This window comes from Naumovozyma castellii, chromosome 3 (assembly GCF_000237345.1).
Source record: "Naumovozyma castellii chromosome 3, complete genome".
NCBI classification, from domain to species: domain Eukaryota; kingdom Fungi; phylum Ascomycota; class Saccharomycetes; order Saccharomycetales; family Saccharomycetaceae; genus Naumovozyma; species Naumovozyma castellii.
Window position 1 is genome coordinate 1,087,014 of NC_016493.1, and position 22,975 is coordinate 1,109,988.

The window sequence follows — 22,975 nt, forward strand, 5'->3', positions numbered from 1 at the left end:
GTATGACGTTGAATAAATAGTTTATTCTAATCCATTTTGCTAAATTGGAAATACTCGCTACAACTGTCTATCAGTGCTGGATAAACTATCATTGTCGTGGGACGCAAATAAGATCATACTTTAGCGCAAATTGCCCCTCATCAGCTATTTTTCAATAAACGAGAAATGGAAAATATTATAACGCAAGTACCTCAAAATGGTGCCGTTCCTAATGGATTTATTAATCAATCAGGTTTAGAGCAGGAAGACCTTTCCAATTATGATAATGGGAATTCCCTAGTTCACTTGAATATTCAAGAAAATCATTACTTCTTGACAAGGGATCAGCTTATGACCCTTCCTGAATCCTTACTATTATGCCTTTTCCCCTCAGGTGTATTTCTTGATAGGGCCGACCAAGTGATAACAAATCTTACAGCAGAAGACGAAGTATTCATTACCAATTTCCCAGCAACATGTTTTGAATACATAATGGAATTTTACATGAAGGCTAATGATGATTTACTTAATTTTCCCGTTCTTGAACAATTTCCATCAATAAGGAATGCTAATAATCATACTCGATATCAACACCCACAGACACAACAGCAATTTGAGCAAGATGCTATATTACACGAAAACCCATCTATAATTGTGCTTCGAGAAGATTTAGATTACTATTGTGTTCCGCAATTGGAGTTTGAATTTGAACCTTTACCAGAAGGTAGGCCTCCGCTGGATCAATATATGAAAGACGATTTATTACAGCATTGTATGTCACAACTTAAAGTAGCTGCGGGCAGTTATCTTTTAAATCAAACATCAATTTTCCAAGGATTATACTTATCCAACAAGATACATCAACATGAAGTCAGCCAAGTACCATTACATGGATCTGGGAAGTCTTCCACTTTGGGTCCTGCTGAACAGCATTTAATGGATATGCTTTGTTCTTCTGGGTTTCTTCCGGAATCCCAGTGGGGTAATAGAACACAAGAATTTGGTAAGACTATAATTAGTTCCTTATCATTATGTCGACTTTATAATGAAAGTACAGAAGATTTTAGAAATGCGGTTACAAGGGAGATGAAAAATTGGAAAAAGAATAAAGATTCCAATGATGGTACTAAGAGATTTTCCATGCCAATAATGGAAGATGGTAATTCTGGTAGAAATATTGACGATAACGTTAGAAATTCAGTTATGATTGCCGATGATATCAACATTAATTCGATGCCTGATGATGTATACAAGTTAGTTCCCAAACCAACAATTAACAACAAATTGTTATTGTTTTGGAGGAAACCTGCTAGGAAAAGTTGGTGGAGTGCGGAAAATGTTGAATTGGAAGTGGAAATATATGGTAGCATAGTTAATGTGAATGGAGTCAATAAGGTTGTATTAAGAGTACCTCAGGAGAATGCTAATGCTAATGATAATGAGTTTGTAACGAATACGGTCAAGATACCGATTAAACTTCATATAAGAAGAGTATGGACTTTAGAATTAAGTGTTGTGGGTATACAGTAATAAGAGTAACCTTGCCGTTCCTGATATATTCATATTATTATTATTATATATGCTTTCAAATATAATATTACCCCCTTCGTGTTCTTTCTACTTTTAATCTAAATTTCTTGCAAAGAAAAGAGATCTTCGTATCTGACCGGACTTGTTTCTTTTTTTATGACAGCGGCGTAATGCCATCTTCCGTTTTTTTTTAGGTTCCGTTCGTACAAGCCAGAATAAGAAAAACAAGCTTAATTTATATTGCCTCGCATTGGTTAGATTAAACATACTCTCTCCTATCCTTTATCATTTCCAATTTCCCTTTAAATGAAACAATAAAGTCCTATTAAACAATTCAAAACAAACGTGATTTACACTCTATCCATTCTTCTAGTTATAAAAAGAGCTACAATTTAGCATAAAAAAGCAAAAACAAAAAGTAAATACAAAGGACAATGATATATTTAAATACCACGCTCATAGTAATGCAGACCCTCACAGCCCATTGGATCCTTCTACAAACAATGCCAGTATTTCTCACGGTTTTACAAAGTTTCCAACTTTGTTGTCGGATCGCCATCCTGGTGATTTTGAGCCCCATTCTATTGGTTGATCTTATCGATTTACTTCTTTATTCATGGAGGTTAATGGCCTTTTTGGTTAAATTGAGCCTTTACACAGTAGTGCGTTTGAGTTTACAAGAATATACATTGGTTCATTCATATTTCCATATGTACACGGAGGTACAAACGACGAGGACGAACAAGGGAAGTACCACAAATACAATTACTTGTACCACGAGTAATATTAATTTCGTTGGTAAACATATGGAACTTGGTGGGAAATGTATCAAGATACAGGATAGGATGAAAGTATGAATCTCATCCTCCCAATTTTTGCTAGATAGAATTATTGCATATATTTATTTAAAGGATATTTAAATAACAAAAAATAAAAGAAAGACATATTTATTATAATAAGTTATTTGCTAGTTAAATTATTATATTATTAATGACTTGTTGTTAGTTAGTTAACTTGTTAGAGTCACGTATAATGCATATAGCATCCCTGGGAAGAATGCTAGAAGGGTTAGTACCAAATCTAACCAAAATTCAACACCTAACCCACATTGAAGAAAGACACCTAATGGTGGAAGAAAGATTGCCAATAGAATTGCCACGATTTTTTGAGAATCCATTGTTGCTGCTGCTGTTGTTTGTTTGTTTGTTATAATTATAGGAGTGCTTGTTTGCTTATCACTTTGTGATGACTTCTTCAAGAAGGAAAACCTTTTTTTGTAGGAACGTTAGAAACGGGATTTCCTTATAAGTATAAATATGAAATTTGTCCAACTGAAAAAAGATATCCATTATGTGTTCGGGCCAATATTATTGGCCTATTGGGCCATTTAATTATAATAGGTTCATTGTCTCTCGGAGTAGGGTTTCAGTCAACGCCGTGTTATGTTACCCGGATGACACATTTCAGCCCTAGGGTTTCTTGAACCCTAGTTTTTTTGTACAATGACAAAAGTCACATGACAAAAACACATACCCCACCTTCTTGCAGGAAACGGCATTAACTTTCCTTTGAAAAAAAACAACAACCAAAGTGGAAGGAGGAAACAAATGTCTATGTCTTAAAAAATCTATCAAGGTGTTACTTAGTTGCTGCGTACGTACATTCTTAGTGAAGGTCCTCATTTGTCCTGCTCCTTGTTTCGTAGGTGTCCTCCTCACATCTGTGACACACCATCTGGTTGCCAATCTAATCCCAATCTTTGGTAGACTTGTGCTTGGCATTGAGACCAAATGATGGATTTTTCCTCTTTGGTGAGAGAAACTTTAATGTGATTGAGGGACTCCCTGTCATTGTCATCAATAATCACCGAACCAGCGGTGTTATTTTTGGATTCCATTAATTTATCATCATTATTTTCGAATTTGTTATGGTGATAATTGAAATTCTTCCAAATGGCCTTCTTTAATAATTTACCACGACCATTTTTTTCATTGTTCACCATCATCTCCGCCTTCTTCTTCTGCATGAGGGCCAATTCTTCTTGTTCTCTTTGATGTTGCACTTTCCACTTCTTATACTGTGAACATCTATTCTTGAAATCAAACCTACATTGTGCCTCCACTGCAATATTCAAAAGATAATTCTCAATAATATTTCTCCATTCACTCTTACTCAATTGCATGACGTTGCCCTCCGCGACCACACCAGTGATTTGTTCATGTCTCTTTCTAGCAGCCATCACAGTATACTTAGCACTAGTCAATTTAAATTCGTAATCCAAATCAGCCTCCAAATAAAGATCCGATTGCACCAAGGTCTCGATGATGAATTCATCAGTGGAACATAGGGGCAACAAGCGTATTTGCAACTTGGGTATCGTTGCGCTGTTCACTACGATCTCCGGGATCATACCGAACCATTCCGGTCTTAGTTTCTCCACTATGAGCAAAGAACGAATATCATTCAATTCCCAGTCCAGCAACTCACGCTTCGTGAAGGATGGTCTCCCGTTGTATGAGAGAGTGTGTTGTTGTTGTTCTTGAAGGATAATCTCGGGGGCGTACATGTCGTAGTAGACTTTGGGGAGCGCATCTTCCAGTGAAATTTTCACTGGTTGTTGAGATGGGCTGATGGAACTTGCCGAAGAGAAAGTTGTTTGTGCGGAGGTGGAAGGTGTCGAAAAAATACTTGTCTGATACGATGAGCCAGCATCGGAAAGGACTTCGTTGTATGAATCTGAACTTCCAATGGACGTTCTTGCCATGGCGCTGTTGTTGTCCTGGTTCGTCGGTATTATTAGACGTCTCCGTATTTCATCTCTTGCCTTGTCTGTGTATTTTGGTGGTGCCACTACGAAGCCGGCGTTGGATCTTGCCGCGTTGGACGCCAGATAATTGTTCTTGGAGGAGTACAGCGAGGGCGATGTCAGCGAGAGAGGCGAGGAATCCATGCTTGTGAGTTCCTGTATGGAGGGCAATTGGATGGCTCTGTTGTTGGTGTTGGTGTTCGTACCGTTTTTGTCACTGTGAAGTGAGAGCGAGTGTTGTATAGGTGGTGGTAGCATAATCATGTTTGCTTGGTTGTGTGCTTGCTGGGGAAGAGCATTTCTCGAGAGAGAAAAGATCTTGTGTGCAATGAGTATACATTTCTTATATGCGGGCGGGACGGCTAGTGCTCCCTGTCGACGTTGCCTTCCTGGCATCCATCCTATCTGACAGGGATGTCCATGCTGCCCGCTCGCTTTAATGCCGTCCGAGGACGTGTTTGTGCGGAGTGTTGTTTCCTGTGAAAAGTTTTCGCTTTTGGCCCCTCGAGGACCGGAAGAACTGGAGGGCGTTTTTCCGGGTGGGGTACTCGGGGGCGTGTGTTCCGCGGGTCGTGCGGGCCCTTCTGGGGGGGAGCACTGCTTCCCGATTGGTCGGGCGGCATTTTTCCGCGGGACGGGGAGGACATTTGTCGCTGGTCGGGGACGACGTTTGTCTGACCCGCCCGTTTTCCGCAGACGGTGCCTGTGTCGGGACTAGGCGTCCCCCACGGCGGTTGTCTGCACCCGTCTGGAGTAGCGCACAGAAGGGCCCGGGGGCCGACCCATGCTGCCCCCGTGTTGGCGATTTGTCCTGGAACAATTAGGTGACTAGAAGTGGGGGTGGAATGTTATGTTTTGTTTTCCCGAACATGAGATTTCTTTCTCTCTCTGCTGGTTGTTTGGGGAAAATAAGGTTTGAGAGAGAGACGGATTCATCCGCAAGTTGAGGTTTGTAATAGCAGTTGGCATCTGCATGGTTAAGGAATCGGTGAGGCTTTAGAATGGCGGTAAAACTCAACCACTTGAAAAAAAAACCATGTGTAAATGTCTTGTAGTACCCATACTTTGTTCTTCGGGAAGGAGCAGTCCATGTCGTTCGCTCACTAATTCACTAGACATTTTTGTCAGGACGCGATGAAACGGACAGAAAGAAAAAATTAAAAAATATAATTTGGAAATTTGAAATTTCCAATTGATTGCTCCGAAACGGGGAGTCGAACCCCGGTCTCCACCGTGAGAGGGTGGTGTGATAGCCGTTACACTACATCGGATTATCTGATGTTGAAGTAATGAGAAAATGAGGCGGTTTTGTTGAGGCGTGATCAGACTTTAAGATTTATTGATAAAACGATACTGGATTCATTTATGTTTGATAACTAGGATTTTTTGGTGCTAATGAGATTGGCCTGTATCTTAAAATACGCTGTGGATGTGTATTCTTTTGCTCCCTCCTCTTCTTGTTTTTAATTCTTGTAATTAGAGTGCTATTTTTCCAAATGCAAGAATATATAGTTTCTGGCTAACTTCAACCACTCTGTTGAGTCAGGTATTTTGTCAATTGAAAGAGTGAGGCTCTTGTTTCTAGAAGAACAATGCCACTGCAGTAGTTTCAGAATAAGGTTAAGGGCCGCCCATTTTTCAGGTATTACCTTAGACAATTGTTTAGGTAAACAATTTTACAAGCTTTCTTTGTTCTTCAGATACTTATTAAACATTGTCATATTCAGTTACTGCTACTTTCGACGTCTTCGACGCTTTGCAAAATAGAATCAAGCTCTCTTCTTTGGCACTAAACATTTAGGAAAAGCCGTGCCCGGTTCACACAATTTGACCTATAAAGATCTAACATCTCCAACGAGAGATAAACAAAGCCAACCACCCATGCCTCCTTCATGTATTTACAATGAGAATATTTCCAATTAACAATATCACCCACGTTCGATTCAAAGCAACCCAAACTTTACCATTATTAAGTATCGAGGAACTAAGAAAATCAAAATCCCTACCCTTAACGAAGGGAACATTCACGTTACCCATGAGAGATTACATCGAGTGGGAGAACATCCCCAAGATAATGAAGAGGGAAACTTTCTTCACTAACAAGAACACACTCAAACAATCTATGGATTCATTCCAACAATATGACCCCATCCTGACTCAATGCCTCGCTAAATGGCTACTTGTAAACTATAAATTAAATGACTACCCATATTTTGATCTTAACATTGTCAATGTATGCACGGATTTGAAACAGGGAATTCAAATTTGTAAAACTATAATGCAGTACTATAAAGCCAATCTGTCTGATAATATTTTTGAAAGGATAAAATATTATCTGGTACCACTATACGAGACCGATCTACCTTCTAGAGCTGACATTGAGGATATTCCAGGCTTCAAACAATTCATCTCAAGAGAATTCGTTTTTGAATCCACTGAAATGAATGGTCAGATTCCCTTTAGCATTGAAGACCCTGTCTATCTTCTTTTATTAGACGATATACTGAAATACACTGCACATGATCTGGTAAGGTATTGTCCGAAAAGTGACACTTGGGAACAAGGATTCATAGATATTAACGTGCAAGGAGGAAAAAGGAAGCGTTTTGACACAGATATTGATTATTGGTGCCGTACTACTTTGCAAGTATTGAAAGAGAATGATATACTACCAACTTTGAAGGCAAACGAAGAAATATATATCCCAACGGGGATCCTACGATTATTCAAGTTAATGGAACTTTATTTACCGGAACACAGGTTATTTGCGGTAGATTCACCTCAGAGATGGAACCCTGGTCTAATGACCATGTTGAAATTAATCTTTAAAGGAACGATAGCTACTCAATCAAGTAAGATTAAGGAAAAATTCAAAGATTCAATGTTAACAAGGGGATCAGTGCCCATCATTGAGTTTGTTCCAGATTTTTTGCAGATCCAAAAATTATATGAAGCTGTTCATTTAAACTCTTCCAAGGATTGTGAAATTGAAGAAGTTGAAGAATTTATTAATAAATGGACAGATATTGGAAAGGAGGGAAGTGTCGTAGCAACAAAGAAAACCAAAGCAAAATTAAAGTTATTAAAGAACAGTCAACTGGCTATTTTACGTTCGTCTTAAAAATGCTTGTTTTATGTTCCTATAAGAACGTAGATAAGTCAAGGCTAGTTTTATAGTATGGTTACCTAAAAGTCCTTAAAAAGTTATGATATTTCTCTCTCTATCTTGAAATAAAAGAACACCCAATCTTATTTTGATATAGTGACGCCAATATTTGGTCGGTGTTGTCCAGCTCGGCGGTTACAAATGAAAAGCAATTCTGGTAAGAAAAGATATAGAATATAGAGTTTGGAATGAATATGTAGTTTAATTTCTTCAAGCAATTGATATTTTAAAGAACTGGAATTTGTCTGAATAATTCGTTTTGGTAAGGCAATTCTTCTTTGTATGAAGCAAGGCTCTTATTTTTACGAAAACTTTATTGCTGAAATTTCTTCTCAAATATCTCCAAAATGACTAACTAAGAAAAACAAAGCACTTTGAAAACGATTTGGTGTGTTTCTAACGTTTTTCACATCATTTTGGGTTGACAATAGTTTTATTTATTTGGTGATTTTCAATTTAATCTTTCTATAAATTTATTTGGCTGATAAGGACATTAATTTCATATATTTAAATAAACAAACTTTTTTAGTCATAAAATCCCGAATAACTTCACCAGAACCACTCCCAAGTGTTTTTAACCAATATTGACCCATTGTTTATTTACAAAAGTTTCTAATTAACCTATTGTTATGTGAACAAAGCCAAATCTGGTCTTGGCAGCGTTGCGGCAATACGTTATCGCCGGTGCGGGTTGTTTTATTGGGCAAAAAACTACAATTTCAAATGTGTCAAAATCCAACAATCTAACAGGCTGAAAAGGTAAACTCATGAACTATCCAATACTGCTAAAGCTTTAGATGTTTTGTTAGACTAATTGTTACTTTTCTTCTTGCTACAATTCATATAAGAAAATTATATTGCTATTAATCATCGATAACCAATTCTAATAGAAAGCAACAATGCCCCCTAAATCAAACGCTCACGTCCCAGAGGTTTCACGAACGTACAAGAACAACTTCAATGGGCTGGTATACAATATTCACACATGGACTTACGATTGCATAATATTCCTCTTCAATATTATATTCACTATTTTCTTCCGTGAAATTAAAGTTCGTGGAGGTTACAACGTACCTCCCGCTGGGACCCCCACAATACTCGTCTGTGCTCCTCATGCCAATCAATTCATTGACCCTACATTGGTAATGGTGACAACCAGAAAACTAGGTATGTATGGTGCCACCTCTGTCTCTCGTTCAAGACAGGCATGTTTCGTTACAGCTGCTTCAAGTTTGAATATGAAACTTGTTGGATTTTTTGGAAGAAGAATGGGTGGGATTCCTGTTGCTAGAGCACAAGATTACTTAAAACCAGTAGATGACAACTTGGAAATCTACGCTCCCGACTTGGAAAATAATCCAAAATTAATAAAAGGTCGTTGTAAGGATTCTAAATCACCTGAATTCACAAAGAGATTCACTGCAAAATCCCTTTTGGGGTTGCCTAATTATTTAAGTAATGCCCAAATTGCTCAGATTCAAGATGATGAAACTATCATATTAAGCTCTCCCTTTAAGATTTCTGATCCAAGAGTGAGGAAACTATTAAATAACGGTACAACTTTCAAATATGCTAACAAGGTGGATAATAGTAAAGTATTCCAGAGTGTTTTTGATCATCTGCATACAAAAGGTTGTGTCGGGATTTTCCCAGAAGGTGGATCTCACGATAGACCTTCTTTATTACCTATTAAAGCAGGTGTTGCCATTATGGCCTTAGGTGCTGCAGCAGCTGATGCAAATATAAAAGTACATGTTGTGCCCGTTGGGTTGCATTACTTCCACAGAGACAAATTTAGATCAAGAGCTGTTCTCGAGTACGGTGAACCCATAGTCGTGGATGGAACCATGGGAAAAGAATATGCACAGGCTCCACGTGAAACAGTTTCTAAATTGTTGTCAAGAATTACAGATGCACTATTCTCTGTTACAGAAAATGCCCCTGATTATGATACTTTGATGACTATCCAGGCAGCTAGAAGATTGTACCAACCTTCTGAGAAAAGATTATCTTTGCCCGTTGTCGTTGAAATTAATAGAAGATTACTCGTGGGATATTCAAAATTTAAAAGTGATGAAAGGGTCATTCATTTGAAGAAAATGGTTCAAGAATACAATGAAAAATTATACTCTATGGGGTTAAAAGATCATCAAGTTAGAGAATTAGAATCTCATACTGTGCAAAATACAATTAGAACTTTGGTTACCTTAGTGACAAGAGTTTCTAGATTATTACTATTCTTCATGTTGGCTCTTCCCGGGTCCATTCTTTTCACTCCTATCTTCATCGGTTCTAGCATCTATTCAAAGAAGAAGGCAAGAGAAGGGTTGAAAAAATCATTAGTGAAAATTAAGGGAACTGATTTATTAGCCACTTGGAAACTTATCTTAGCACTTGTGATGGCTCCAATTTCATATGTTACTTATTCCCTCATTTTAATTTCCCTGCATTCTCGTAAAAATGGATGGGTTCAATGGATTTGGGTACCTAGTGAAAATGTTTTCATCCAATTCCCTTATTTTTACATGCAGTTGGTACTTACCACATATGGTTCTTTGAAGACTGGTGAAATTGGAATGGATCTTTTTAAATCTTTACGTCCCCTTGTAGTCACCTTGATGTATCCAGGTAAGAAAATCAGAGAAATTCAATCAATCCGTGAACAATTGAGTGAAGAGATCACTTCAGTTTGTAACGAGTTAGGTCCTTCCGTTTTCAAAGACTTTGATCAATTTGCAATTAATAACGAGATCGAGAGTGAAAGAGGCAGAGGTCGCTATGAGAAAGAAAAGACTCCTGATTATTTGAAGATTCAACGTGATCCTAGTCGTAGCCGTAGTCGTGGTGCTAGAAGTCGTTCATCATCGATTAGTTCATTTACTTCACGTATCTCTAATGCTATTTCTAGAGTGAACTCCAGAGGTTCCCTCTCTGATATTCCAATTTTATCAGAAGCAAGATATAGTTCCAATAATGTCATCAATGATAGTGATTCATCCTGTTCCTCTTCTGATGAAGAGAATATAAAAGCAGGTTCTACTTCTAAAATTTCATCTTTAATGAGAGCTAGATGGGAAAAATCGCATGATAAGGAGGAATAGAAGAACTTTTTATGTTTTTACTTTTTTTGTTTTATTCTGTTTTTACTAATACCTCCCCCCCTTTACTAATCTTAATTGCTAGTTTAGATTATGCACCTACATATCCAGTATATTTATTAATTAGTCATCCCCAATAGGAATCTCATCCTTTAATATCTTATTTAACTTAATCTTCAATTCAGTTTGTGGATCTCCCTTTAATATATCCGCAACAAACCAAACATCACAATCCAATTGAACCATCTCTAAAGCACCCTTGAGTACCCCACAGAGAACGTTAGAATACCATATTTGTTTCTTTGCATTCATGGGTAGTTCAACAAATTCACTCAAAGGATTGTCTTCTATAATCAGCGAAAACGAATCCTTATTATTGGACCAATTAGTCACATGAGGAGTAATATTTAAGAAGATCTTAAAAGCACATTTACTTATCACTTCACTAGTTCTTACCATATCTTCACATCTTGGCAACGCCGTCCTTGCCAAGAAATCTTCAATTAGTCTCACCCCAATATTGTACCCCATAGAGAACAAACGCTCATTAATAAGCGAATAGTCATTATCGTAGTCTTCAAATAACTGTGCCACTAGGGCTCCATATGTCAAAGCGAATAGTTCTGTATTTATCTTCTCTGTTTTGTTCTTCCAAATTTCTTCACCTGTGACTTTCAAAGAACGAGATTGCGTAGTGGTCGACGAACGTGATCTAGACATGTTGATTATCCTTATATATGAGTGATTCCGCACCTATGTTAAGGGTGTTTAGCACTTCTGCAATGTGAGAAACTGCTATTTCAAATTTAGAGGTTTTACCAGATTGATAGAAATACTCGTTACCCGGCTTTGTTGAAAAATTTCAAAAATTTCATGCTTACGTACTCAAAAGCCACAGTTTAAAGCATCGATTTTTGCGCCAATAAAGATCAAAAAACTGTGTTAGAGTGAAAAATTCCATGTAATCACCATTGAGTAGTAATGGAATTTAGAGATGACTAACTGCAAATCGTCTACTTTTCCGGCCATATATAAGTTGCAACCATCAACAACATACCCAATTGGCTGCAAAAAGCATCGAACCCATAATTTACTTTGGCTTTGCTAAGAATTCCCAAGATACATTGCTTAATCATCGCCTAACCAATCGACGTATATAACCAATGGTCGTCTTTGAACCGTTACCATTAATAACAGCATCTGTTTCCATCGATGAACATCATCTTATCATAGGAACACATTCCTGCCCGCAATCAATAAAGAAAATCAAGACCACCATTGCTGCTGGGGCAACTCCGATCCTGATCAACCCATCGCATGAATCACACATCAAAGAAATATCTTCTATATTTCTTAACGAGTCCGGGTTCCAATTGGCCACAAGAGGGTTCCAATTATCTGATCTAACGACACTGGGCAGAACCCAAGTACAGAGAGTCGTGGATAGAGTATTCATCAATTTATCACCGGAGGAAACTCCATTGACGAGAAAGATATATGAGCAATGTGTCAAATTGAGAATCCCCGTCAATGCCTTCCAAAGACCCGAGTATTCCACTTTCCATATGATTCCTACATTTACAGATCCAAAGGGGAGTGGATTGCAAATCGCTGTGACCACTAATGGAAGAGGTTATATTTTAGCAAATAGAATCAAGAGAGAAATTGTAAATAAGTTGCCTAGTAACATCTCTCAGGTGGTAACAAATATGGGTGCAATTAGAGATCAAATCATTCATGAAGACCATGAAATACTGTTAAGAGAGAAATATTTGAAGACTGAACTTTCTAGAGATAAGTTGGGTTATGGACTGGATGATGACACATGGGAGAGTCATAAGTTTAATAGATTGATCAAAGAGTTTGAGATGACAAATGCTGAACAGAAATTAAAAAGGACTAGATGGTTATCTCAAATTATGGAATATTATCCATTAAATCAATTGGCAAACGTTACCTTGGATCAACTGGATGAGAACTCCCACACACCAATCAATTTACCCTCTCCAAATAATCCTGACAATCACGAGAATTCTCAATCCATCAACCCAGAAACTCCAGCCAATACTGAAAATAACAGCGAAGTTCAACTAGGTGTCCATCTAAGATCGAAGTCTCCGAACTCTATTGGCAAGGGTCGTATTTCTTTAGTCGGCAGTGGCCCTGGTTCCGTATCCATGCTAACCTTAGGTGCTCTTCATGAAATCAAGACAGCAGATATAATATTGGCAGACAAATTAGTCCCACAGGCGGTTTTAGATTTGATTCCACAAGGAACTGAAACTTTCATTGCACGTAAATTCCCAGGTAACGCTGAACATGCTCAAGAAGAACTATTACAATTAGGATTAGACTCATTAAAGCAAGGCAAAAAAGTAGTGAGATTAAAGCAGGGGGATCCATATATCTTTGGACGTGGTGGTGAAGAATATCTCTTCTTTACGCAAAATGGGTTTGAGCCTTTAGTACTCCCCGGATTAAGTTCATCACTTGCATCAACTGTGGTATCCAAGATACCTGCCACTCAAAGAGCCATTGCAGACCAAGTCTTAGTTTGTACTGGAACTGGAAGGAAGGGTGCACTTCCTGTGGCACCAGAATTTGTGCCGACGAGAACTACAGTCTTCCTTATGGCATTGCATAGATCAGATGTATTAATCAAGACATTAATAGATGCTGGATGGGACAAAAATGTACCTGCCGCCATCGTTGAAAGAGCGTCATGTCCAGACCAAAGAGTCACCAGGACCTTATTAAGATATGTCCCAGCTACCATTGAAGAGATAGGATCAAGACCTCCTGGGCTATTGGTTGTTGGACATGCAGTCAATGCTTTAATAAATGACTCCAACTTACAATTCACTGAAGCGTCTAAATATTACATCGAGGAAGGGTATCACGAATTTGAAATGAATTTTGACAACTTGTTACATTAAAATTAAATTGAGGGGGGTCCTTATTTAACAGCATAAACTATTTATTATTAATAATATATTATGGACAGATCTACACGATGTGCTTCATATAATACATTATTTTTTATACTTCTTCATATATCAATTTCACTGATATTATAATCACTAATGGCAACACGCAAACATAATAATTCTCCTAAATGGAATAGATAATATGTGTCTATAACTCTCTACGTAACTCATCTTTTTAATGTGCAAATTTCTGTCACTTGGCGTAAACACCGAACTCTCTAAGCGGAAACGGTCTCGAGAGTCGCCGATGCGATTCGAGATCCATTGATCCAAAAATCATTGAATCAGCATAATTTTTCAAAAGTCATTCTCAAGACCAAAGGAGCCAAAGACCAATTGCTATCCAGTTCTTTCGAAGATACTACTAGTAGATGATTTTCAAAAGATTTCTTCAATCATCCTCGAAGCAAATTGGGTTCGCCTTTGATATTGACGGTGTCTTACTTAGAGGCAAGAACCCTATACCAGGAGCAAGTGAAGCATTAAGGTTGTTAAACAATTCAAAAATTCCATACATTCTATTGACTAATGGTGGTGGCAATCTAGAGAGTGAACGTGTAAATTTTATCTCTGAAAAATTGAAAGTTGCCATCTCTCCATTACAGATTGTTCAAAGTCATACACCTTTTAAAGCTTTGGTTCCCAAATATGATCGAATCTTAGCTGTTGGTACACCTTCAGTAAGACATGTTGCTGAAAGTTATGGTTTTAATGATGTGGTACATCAAACTGATATTGTTAGGTACAACAGAGACATTACGCCGTTTACTGGTTTAAATGATGAACAATTGAAGGAATATTCCAAGGAGATTCCCCATTTGGATTCCAAAAAATTTGATGCTGTGTTAGTGTTTAATGACCCTCATGATTGGGCAGCTGATCTGCAAATCATTTCTGATATTATAAATAGTGAAAATGGTCTTTTAAATACGTTAAGAGCCGGCTCTTCTAAATCCAGTGAACCAGCTGTTCCCATATATTTCTCAAATCAAGATTTATTGTGGGCAAATCCATACAGATTAAATAGATTTGGTCAAGGTGCATTCCGTTTATTGGTAAGAAATTTATATGCTCAAATGAATAATAGCCTCGCATTGAATGATCTCACTTTGGGGAAGCCAACCAAATTGACGTACGATTTTGCTCATCATGTTTTAATCGATTGGAGAAATAAATTACTTTCTGGTAACAGAACATCTACTACTCAAACCCTTCCTGTTTTGGGAACATCTCCTACCAATTCACCTTTTGAAGAAATATTTATGGTTGGAGATAATCCGGCAAGTGATATAATAGGGGCCCAAAATTATGGATGGTCAAGCTGCCTAGTGAAAACAGGGGTTTATCGAGATACAGATAAACTTAACCATGTCAAGCCTACAATGATTGTTGACGATGTCTTAAATGCCGTTACCAATGTTTTGGAACGAATCTAAGTAGAGGAGACATACATATGATTTATAGAGAAAAACATTGAACATTAATAATAGAAAGATCTTCTTTATTTTGCCAATAAATAATACATATTCTTCTTAATTTAAATCGATAGGCAGTTAAATAATTTTAGTTATAGATAGATAATTTCAAATTCCAATTTCCGACGTGGTTTAATTAATCAAGTGTCTTAGTTTTATTTTAATCGTATTATCCAACCACTGGAACATTTCGCAACAAAAATATAGAATTAAGTTCAATTCAAAATATGATGATGCCTGAAATCTGGTAGGTGGTCCATCCATTTCTGAAAAACCTGCAAGTAGGGTTGCCTTACAAGTCATCAGAGATACTATTCAAATTAATAGCCTCACCAGGTTTGAAAGCTGGCAAACCCAAGTATGGGCAACCAGTACATCTGAAGGCATCACCAAGAGAACATGAACCACAACCACCAATTTTCTTACCATCAATGGTGAAATCAATTTCAGTTAATTCATCTTCAGTGAATTTGACAACGTTATCCTGTTGACTTCTAATGTTATCAATCTCTTGCTCTTCCTCTTCTTTGATACCACAAGAACAATCCTTACAAGCCTTCTTCTTCTTAGTGTTAGACTTACCACAAACAATCATGGTAATATTACCGTTATCATCTCTACCTTCAATTAGGTCATCTTCTTCAATAGAATCTTCGTCGTCTAAGTCATCAAGGAATCTGGCCTTGGAGCTATCACTGAACACAGAATCTTCTTCCTCTTCATCATCTAGATCATCTAAGTCATCCTCAGCGACATGAACTTTAGTTTCGGCGACTTTCTTCTTATTGAAAGTAGGTAAGGCTTTCTTGAAAGTTGGTAACGCCTTCGAATCACTTGCTTTCTTGAAGCTTGGTAATTTAGCAGTAGTAGTCTTCTTTTCTGCATCACCTGAGCTTTTTAATGGGACTGCAACAGTTTTCTTGGCGTCAGTATCCGGTTTCTTTACCCAGTGATAAAAGTCATCACCTTCAGTAGTTTTAATTTCGAACCCATTAACTAATGCATCAATCTTATATTTATCACTCAACCCGTACAACAACCCATTATCCTTCAAGGCATTTTTCAATACGGGGATCAATTTCTTAGGAAACAAGATCTTTTCAGGTTCTTCAGGTGTCAAATAGTGGATAACATTATACTCATTTACCTTCAATTTAATGGACCCGTCGTTAACTTTGTTAATTAAAAATTGGTTCACTATCTTGATATTTCTCTTTGGAGCATTATTCTTAACATCCTCCACTAGTTCTGGAGTGGTAGTGACAGCTGGGTGTATTAATAATAGACCGATCTTTGGAGTAGACATCTTGTGTTATTCTTAGTTTAAGTACCTTTCTCTTCTTTGTCTGAGGCAATAACCGTTTAAGAAGAAACAATACTGATTAGAATGAGTATCCCAGTTTTCTTATATGGATTATCTTGGTATTAATGAAAAATTCTATCTTAATTAGTAATCCTCATCTCATTCATTATTAAACGTGAAAAAAAAACGGGCCGGTCCGCAAAGATGAGAATATTATTTCTTGTGCGAAACAAATGGGAAATGCTTAGGAAATGGCAATTGCACGTGATTTTAAACTATATGTTTTGTACTGATCGAATATTACGACGATGTCTTGACTTAATCTACATTGCCGTAGTTCTTGAGTTTAAGCGAGCAATTAAGATTGATTTGGACGCTTGTTAAGGTTCAACAATCCTGATTCTTCATTGCACTGTCTTAAAACACTGTGCCTGGTACTAGAAGTGCACGGAATATATGATTTTGAATATTCTTAGGAAATCTTATAAACTAACCATTTTATTTACAACTACATAGGTGTCTACCTCATATGTAATATATTGTTACATGGAAGTTTTCTTTCAATACTTGCGAATAATAGCAAAAGGGTGTGAAAATAAGTAGACTTGATGCTTGATGATTATTGTCCATAGTAAAATAGCAAAATAGAGTAAAAAAAGGAACAAGGCCTTCAAAGTTTTTTCTGTTTAGCTTCTTTACTTTCTTCCTCATCGTCTGTATCGTCGTCATCATCGTCGTCATCGTCATCATCATCATCATCATCATCATCATCATCATCATCATCATCATCATCATCATCATCATCATCATCATCATCATCATCATCATCATCATCATCATCATCGTCATCATCATTCTTTTGTTCATCATTGCCATTACCATCATCTTCATCTTCATCCTCATCTTCATCCTCATTTTTCACCGTATCTTCTTCATCCTTTGGATATCCTCCTAGTTTCATAACAACTTTATCGACAATTTCATTACCATCCATCATCCCACCTAACCCAATATCACCATTTATGCTCATGATTTTTTCTGACGGTTTAAATACACTAATCCATGGCATTTCTTCATTGATAACTTTCAGTTGCTTCTTAGTGATAATCGTATTATAAGTGCTACTAAACATGGATGGTGCTAAAAATATGGGGAAGTTAGTATTCCAAGCCCTTATAACACAAGTTAACAAATTATCACAAAGCCCCAAGGAAATCTTGGATAAGGTGTTCGCCGTCAAAGGTGCCACCACCAGTATATCGGCCCATCTACGTAATTCAATATGTAAAACTGGGTCAGTTCTTTGTTTCCATGTATCCCATTCATCTTCATCAGTCCAAACTTGAATATGTGGTGGTAACTCTACTTGTGTGGCTGTTGCGCTCTGTGCTGGTGGGGGAACAACTGCGGTCAACTGCGGTGGTTCCAATTTTTCCTCAGTTATAGATGTTTTGGTGATGGGAAGAAGTTCTCCTTTTTCATTACATTTATGCTTCTTAACATATCTCTTTGTAAAAAATTTTGCTGCTGAATGAGTCAATATTACTTGGATAGATATCCTATCCTTACCGTAAACTTCTTCCAGTTTCTTAATCATCGATTTAATCTTAAAGACCGCAAGTGACCCAGTTGCACCAAATAAGACATGTAATTTCCCATCATCCTGAGGTAATCTTGGATCAATATTTTTAGCATTTTCTCTCTTGGGAATATTGGGTGCAATGCTATGAGGTATTATATCGTCTTCAATGAGCGCTTCTAATGAGGGATTTTCTGTACCTTGTCCTTCCTTTTTAGTTTGAGAAGTGGAAGGTGCCATTGAAACGGATGGTCTTGGACTTGTATTTGCGGAACTAGGCGTATGTAGGGGATCTTCGACTAAGAAATGAGCATGTTCTTCTTCCACCTTCGAAACGAGAGGATTTTTAGCTTTCTCCTCTTCAAATGACAAATGGGAAGTATCTAATTTTAATAAATTCTTATTTTTCTCATGACGTGGAGCAGTTTTACCATTATAGTTATTCGTTATTATATCTTCCTCTTTGTTTGAAATGGACCTTTGCGTGATTTCGGACCTTAGAGGACTTTTACGCCTTTCCGTAGTCTTTTGTCCCGCTTTGTCACCATCACCTCTTCCTATCTCTTGCTCTTGTTCTTGTTGTGGAGTCACTTGTTTCAAAGATGTCTTGGAATCACTAAATGTCACTGCCGGTGCCCTCTTCAACCCAGGTTCCGGTGTGGAATTGACAACCGCACCCGATGTGCCACTTACATTCATGATCGACTTTGTCTGACTAACCCCCGATATGTTGGACTTGGTAGATGTGGGAGATAATATGGAATTATCGCCAACTTGAAAGGAAGTTTCATTCTTTATTATAGTTGTGTTGGTGGTGGTAGATTCCTTTGTTATATTTTCGCTGTCTTTCATTGTTACACTTTGATTCATCTCAGACTCTAAGCTATGTGGTGCCTTATCTAGTGCTGCTGCTTTATCGTAATATGTTGCAGTCATCTCGTATATCGTCTTTGTGTTGGTCGTGTTACAACTGTGTGTGTTAAGGAAGCTTGTGTTGCAAGAGTGGCGACTTTTATAATTTCACCTTTATTGTTGGTCCCCTCAAATACCTTTTTATGACGTACAATGAGACTCCGAGGCCCTCACCGTTAACACCCAAACACCACACTGCAGATCCATTATTACTATACTCTATTACAATATATGCTACTTGCTCTATTTACCCTTTTTCTTGTTACTGTTCACGTATCTGCCCCTGCCCACACGCACACTGTGCTGTTTTAGGCCAGTAATGGCGAAGGGTGATATGTAATTGTCCGCGGATCCACCTCCAATCCAGTTATTGAGAACCTTTTCGTTGTGTCTTCTGGTCCAATCTTCTTGCTTCATCACTTTTTCATACTCCTTTTGATCCTCTCTCAGTAATAACGACTCTTCAGGCTGCTTGCTATGCACAAACCCCTTCTTACCGTACTTCTTTTGTGAATTCTTCGATAAGGGACTTGCCATGGAGTATCTATTACCTCTATTGTTCCATTGAAAGTTGGCTTTCAAATGAGGTGTGATCTTACCAGTAACAGAATCTACGGATACTGCACATCTTAGTAAAGTACCTTGACCACCACATGAGGGACAGAAATGTTTGACTTTACCGTCCTTAGGAATGGGGAAAAGACGGAAACATGCGTGACATCTTAGCATGTAATTACGAAGTCTCTTGATTCTTAACCCAGACATAAAATTCATAAGGTTTAAGTTCAATTGAAGGGCAACGTTTTGTACTGCAAAATCCCCAGTAGCAAGTGCTACTTGATTTCTAGGCAAATTTAGTGCATCACTCCCATTATCTATAGCTTCTATACCTTGAGATCCCGTGGTATCTTCACCGCTGTCCTTTATTATAGCTTCTGTTAAATTATCAGGGGTAATCCAATCACCATCATCATCTTCGTCGTTGTCTAGCTCTTCGGGTGTTTGCTCATCTTTTACTTCTTCCTCGACAGCGGTTTCTTCTTGATGCTTAACTTCATCTGAAATAACAGCTTCTTCTTCCTTTTCAGCAGCTGGCACTACCTTTGTCGTTTCAGCTTCTGCTGCTTGGGCTGCCAACATGGCTTCTCTTTTGGCCTTTTGTTTCTTACCACCTCTTCTACGAGGTTTCTTCTTTACTAATAATTCCTCTTCAACAGTGCTCTCCTTTTTCTTTTTCCTTTCCTTTTCCTTCAATTCCTTTTCTTCCTCTTTCAAACATTCCAATACATCACCTGGCTTCTGTCTCAACCTCCAATCGCCTTTATTCAAAGTAACTTCCAGTTGATAAGCCAACGCCAAGATGTGGATATCGTTAGCACTCAAGACAGAATAATCACCAGTTAACTTAGCAAACTTACTAACACGTTCAATGGCCTCCTCTCCCGGGTGCACCAGCTTCAAAGCACCCAAATCTTTCCAAATGTCCAAATTTTTCCTAGCTTGTTCATCTTTGATTTCATGGAACACCGTCGGTGTAGTGTAGAATTCCTGTGCGTAGTTCTGATAATGCGTGTAAGATTGTGTGATTAACGGAGTGGCATCCAGGACTAATGCCTTCACGTGAGGATGTGTATTAACAGACATTCTTTGACTCTTTTCCTCTTACACTTTGCATAGAGAAGAATATCATCTTCATTTGATAATTTTTCATTTTTCATCTCATCGCTTCAAAAATTTTCCAAATACTGATTACGTAAGAGAGTGTTGAAATGGGATTTCCATTGAAAATAATCCAATCAAGAACATTAAACTGCCATAAATGGTAGGGATTATGCTAATATGCCAGAAATAAAACACATTCCTTTGAGCTATTTTCTTTTTCACTAGCTAAAATACACAGTCGACCGGCCCCAGCGTTAGCTCCAACTTCGAGTCTTACAGATATAGATACCTCTTTGTACATCAAAAATAAAGTGTGTCTATGCACCCTTTGGTTGAAGGATACCCCTTCAAAGACTGTTAAGTATATTGAAACAGAATTAGGTTTGGTCAATGAGCTCAGCGCCAATCTGTGACGTCAATTCACTTACCAGCCGCTGTATCGTTCTTCCCACAATTATCCATTGCTCATAGAATAATCCTAGGAAGCAGTTCTGTTTCGAGGACTTGCAGAGTCCGCCTATTACCTTTTTCGGATTTTCTGCTCCTGCCCTTTTTCTCTTGAAAACAAGGGATTTTATCGATCGTTTTAGAAATCTGCATGAAAAAATGCCTTTCTTGCCTTCAAAAGGATTTGCATTGTTATGAGTCTTCTTCATCTGCTTGACCAGGGGGTGAAAGTATGCCCAGTTCCTCCAGCTTTTACAACAATGGCTTTCCGTTACAAAATGACCCAAATGATACTATATATCAGGGAGACGCACTGACAGGGCTAATTGGCTCTCTTCTCATTTCATGCCTATCTCAGCATCTTTTAAAAGTTCAACAGATTCGAACTAGAAATTTATTAAACAATGTTATTTTGCCAATGCACACTCTATGTTGTGGGTGCGCTCTATTCGTTAACACAAGTTGCCTACGGTATTGAAATTACAAGGAATATGACAGTTAATATGTCCACGATTGACACAGACGTAATAGTCGACACCGGGTTTGGTGTCTCGTTTCTAAGTCAAGGGACTGTACCAATTTCAATGGATGGTGATATAACTAACAGCGGTGTCTTTTGCCTTGGTTTAACCAATTTTGGTACCATTTCCTCTGATAGCATTACAAACAACGGTCAGATGTTTCTACAAACTGAGGATATTGCGGGCTCAAAAGGTTTCCAGGCCACAAACTTATTGAATAATGGGTTGCTATCTTTTACACCTAGTAGTATTGGTAATATCTCGATTACCGGAAGCTTTATCAACAAAGGTGTGGTTTATATTAATAATCCTGGTGGACCTGTTGCGCTTGAAGGACCTACAGGTGGGATTGTTAATGATGGTGTCGTAAAAGTTTACGGTGGACCTGTGTCAGAGTACATATCGTTTTCGGGCATTGTTGGAACAGGTTGTATTTATTTCTATTACAGCTACTCGCCGAATATCGATCTTTCTAAACCATTTAACCAAACAATATACGCACCAATAAATTTGTGGATGTCATTTACGGGACCGCAACTTGCAGAATCTATTCCGGTGGTGAGACTTCCCCCGGACACTTATGCATATCTACTAGTTGGTCCACAAATTTACCAGGTACCAACATATACTTATAATAATGTCACTGGTATGCTACATATAACTGTTCCAACAGGGTCTTTTATTTTTGATGTAGGTCTCAATTTGAATTCAAGCCAGTTTTATGCCGGTACATGCAAAAATATTGGAGTTGGAACGCCCTGTATAAAGATACAGTCTAATTCTAATGCAGAAATGCCATCCAATTGCCAAGCAAGTATTGACGTAGACAAGGTAACTACTAACCTTTGCCCTGTTCAAAAAGCTCTCCCTGCACCTTTAACCACCAAAGCTTCATATGAGGGCAATACTATAACCAAGATAGTGTCTTATGAGACAACCTTGGATTCTGATGGACTGCCAAATACTCTTACTACAACGGAATATTTTATCCCATCGTTTAGTCTACCATCTCCATACACTACTACTGTAACCAATGGCTTGCTGACACAAACAGAAGTAGTCAGCTATTTTACCACAACTGGGTATCTTCCAAACTTACCTGAATTGACAACCCTTCCATACCTAGGGACCACAACTTCGACAATCAGTGTTCCATTTTCGATACCACATCCGTATACTAGCACGTTTACTGATCTTAACATGACAGTGTCGGAAATTATTTCATATTATTCCACTCTGAGTAACGGCAGACCTGCCACAGGCACTACCACCAAGACTTTAACCGCAACACGCTATATAACTACAACAACAACAGATTATCCAATGGGTACGACACATATTAGCAAGGATTACACATCAGAAGGTACGTGGTCCAGTTCAGTGACCTATTCTACTGCAGTGGAGACGTACATTATTAAAATCTTGTCCACGGGGACAGGAATGGAAACTCTATCTACAATTTATTAAATACTATGTAAGCCAACGTAGTAACTCTTTTCTTAATAAATAT

At 37.9% G+C, this 22,975-nt stretch overlaps 12 protein-coding genes and 1 non-coding gene across 13 annotated transcripts; 6 read left to right on the forward strand and 7 right to left on the reverse strand.

Moving 5' to 3' along the window:
• Positions 1-165: 165 nt before the first annotated feature.
• NCAS0C05350 (uncharacterized protein) lies at positions 166-1,509 on the forward strand (the record flags this gene model as incomplete). The annotated part of the gene is made up of 1 exon (XM_003675841.1): positions 166-1,509. The coding sequence occupies one exon, from the start codon at positions 166-168 to the stop codon at positions 1,507-1,509; it is 1,344 nt and encodes a 447-aa protein (XP_003675889.1).
• A 1,009-nt stretch (positions 1,510-2,518) lies between these two features.
• Positions 2,519-2,686, reverse strand: PMP3 (Pmp3p; the record flags this gene model as incomplete). Its single annotated transcript, XM_003675842.1, has 1 exon — positions 2,519-2,686. The coding sequence occupies one exon, from the start codon at positions 2,684-2,686 to the stop codon at positions 2,519-2,521; it is 168 nt and encodes a 55-aa protein (XP_003675890.1).
• A 537-nt stretch (positions 2,687-3,223) lies between these two features.
• NCAS0C05370 (uncharacterized protein) lies at positions 3,224-4,711 on the reverse strand (the record flags this gene model as incomplete). The annotated part of the gene is made up of 1 exon (XM_003675843.1): positions 3,224-4,711. The coding sequence occupies one exon, from the start codon at positions 4,709-4,711 to the stop codon at positions 3,224-3,226; it is 1,488 nt and encodes a 495-aa protein (XP_003675891.1).
• Positions 4,712-5,514: 803 nt separating this feature from the next.
• NCAS0Ctrna1E lies at positions 5,515-5,586 on the reverse strand. Its single transcript has one exon. It is a non-coding gene; the product is annotated as a tRNA-Glu (tRNA).
• A 632-nt stretch (positions 5,587-6,218) lies between these two features.
• Positions 6,219-7,436, forward strand: NCAS0C05380 (type II protein arginine methyltransferase; the record flags this gene model as incomplete). The annotated part of the gene is made up of 1 exon (XM_003675844.1): positions 6,219-7,436. One exon carries the CDS (start codon positions 6,219-6,221, stop codon positions 7,434-7,436), a length of 1,218 nt encoding a protein of 405 aa, XP_003675892.1.
• Positions 7,437-8,380: 944 nt separating this feature from the next.
• Positions 8,381-10,582, forward strand: GPT2 (bifunctional glycerol-3-phosphate/glycerone-phosphate O-acyltransferase GPT2; the record flags this gene model as incomplete). The annotated part of the gene is made up of 1 exon (XM_003675845.1): positions 8,381-10,582. One exon carries the CDS (start codon positions 8,381-8,383, stop codon positions 10,580-10,582), a length of 2,202 nt encoding a protein of 733 aa, XP_003675893.1.
• Positions 10,583-10,702: 120 nt separating this feature from the next.
• BET3 (TRAPP complex core subunit BET3) lies at positions 10,703-11,299 on the reverse strand (the record flags this gene model as incomplete). The annotated part of the gene is made up of 1 exon (XM_003675846.1): positions 10,703-11,299. One exon carries the CDS (start codon positions 11,297-11,299, stop codon positions 10,703-10,705), a length of 597 nt encoding a protein of 198 aa, XP_003675894.1.
• Positions 11,300-11,742: 443 nt separating this feature from the next.
• On the forward strand, positions 11,743-13,515 carry MET1 (uroporphyrinogen-III C-methyltransferase; the record flags this gene model as incomplete). The annotated part of the gene is made up of 1 exon (XM_003675847.1): positions 11,743-13,515. One exon carries the CDS (start codon positions 11,743-11,745, stop codon positions 13,513-13,515), a length of 1,773 nt encoding a protein of 590 aa, XP_003675895.1.
• Positions 13,516-13,937: 422 nt separating this feature from the next.
• Positions 13,938-15,002, forward strand: NCAS0C05420 (uncharacterized protein; the record flags this gene model as incomplete). Its single annotated transcript, XM_003675848.1, has 1 exon — positions 13,938-15,002. One exon carries the CDS (start codon positions 13,938-13,940, stop codon positions 15,000-15,002), a length of 1,065 nt encoding a protein of 354 aa, XP_003675896.1.
• A 331-nt stretch (positions 15,003-15,333) lies between these two features.
• On the reverse strand, positions 15,334-16,347 carry DRE2 (electron carrier DRE2; the record flags this gene model as incomplete). The annotated part of the gene is made up of 1 exon (XM_003675849.1): positions 15,334-16,347. One exon carries the CDS (start codon positions 16,345-16,347, stop codon positions 15,334-15,336), a length of 1,014 nt encoding a protein of 337 aa, XP_003675897.1.
• Positions 16,348-17,014: 667 nt separating this feature from the next.
• Positions 17,015-18,859, reverse strand: SIS2 (phosphopantothenoylcysteine decarboxylase complex subunit SIS2; the record flags this gene model as incomplete). The annotated part of the gene is made up of 1 exon (XM_003675850.1): positions 17,015-18,859. One exon carries the CDS (start codon positions 18,857-18,859, stop codon positions 17,015-17,017), a length of 1,845 nt encoding a protein of 614 aa, XP_003675898.1.
• A 219-nt stretch (positions 18,860-19,078) lies between these two features.
• Positions 19,079-20,479, reverse strand: NOB1 (rRNA-binding endoribonuclease; the record flags this gene model as incomplete). The annotated part of the gene is made up of 1 exon (XM_003675851.1): positions 19,079-20,479. The coding sequence occupies one exon, from the start codon at positions 20,477-20,479 to the stop codon at positions 19,079-19,081; it is 1,401 nt and encodes a 466-aa protein (XP_003675899.1).
• An 869-nt stretch (positions 20,480-21,348) lies between these two features.
• NCAS0C05460 (uncharacterized protein) lies at positions 21,349-22,932 on the forward strand (the record flags this gene model as incomplete). The annotated part of the gene is made up of 1 exon (XM_003675852.1): positions 21,349-22,932. The coding sequence occupies one exon, from the start codon at positions 21,349-21,351 to the stop codon at positions 22,930-22,932; it is 1,584 nt and encodes a 527-aa protein (XP_003675900.1).
• Between the last annotated feature and the right edge of the window lie 43 nt (positions 22,933-22,975).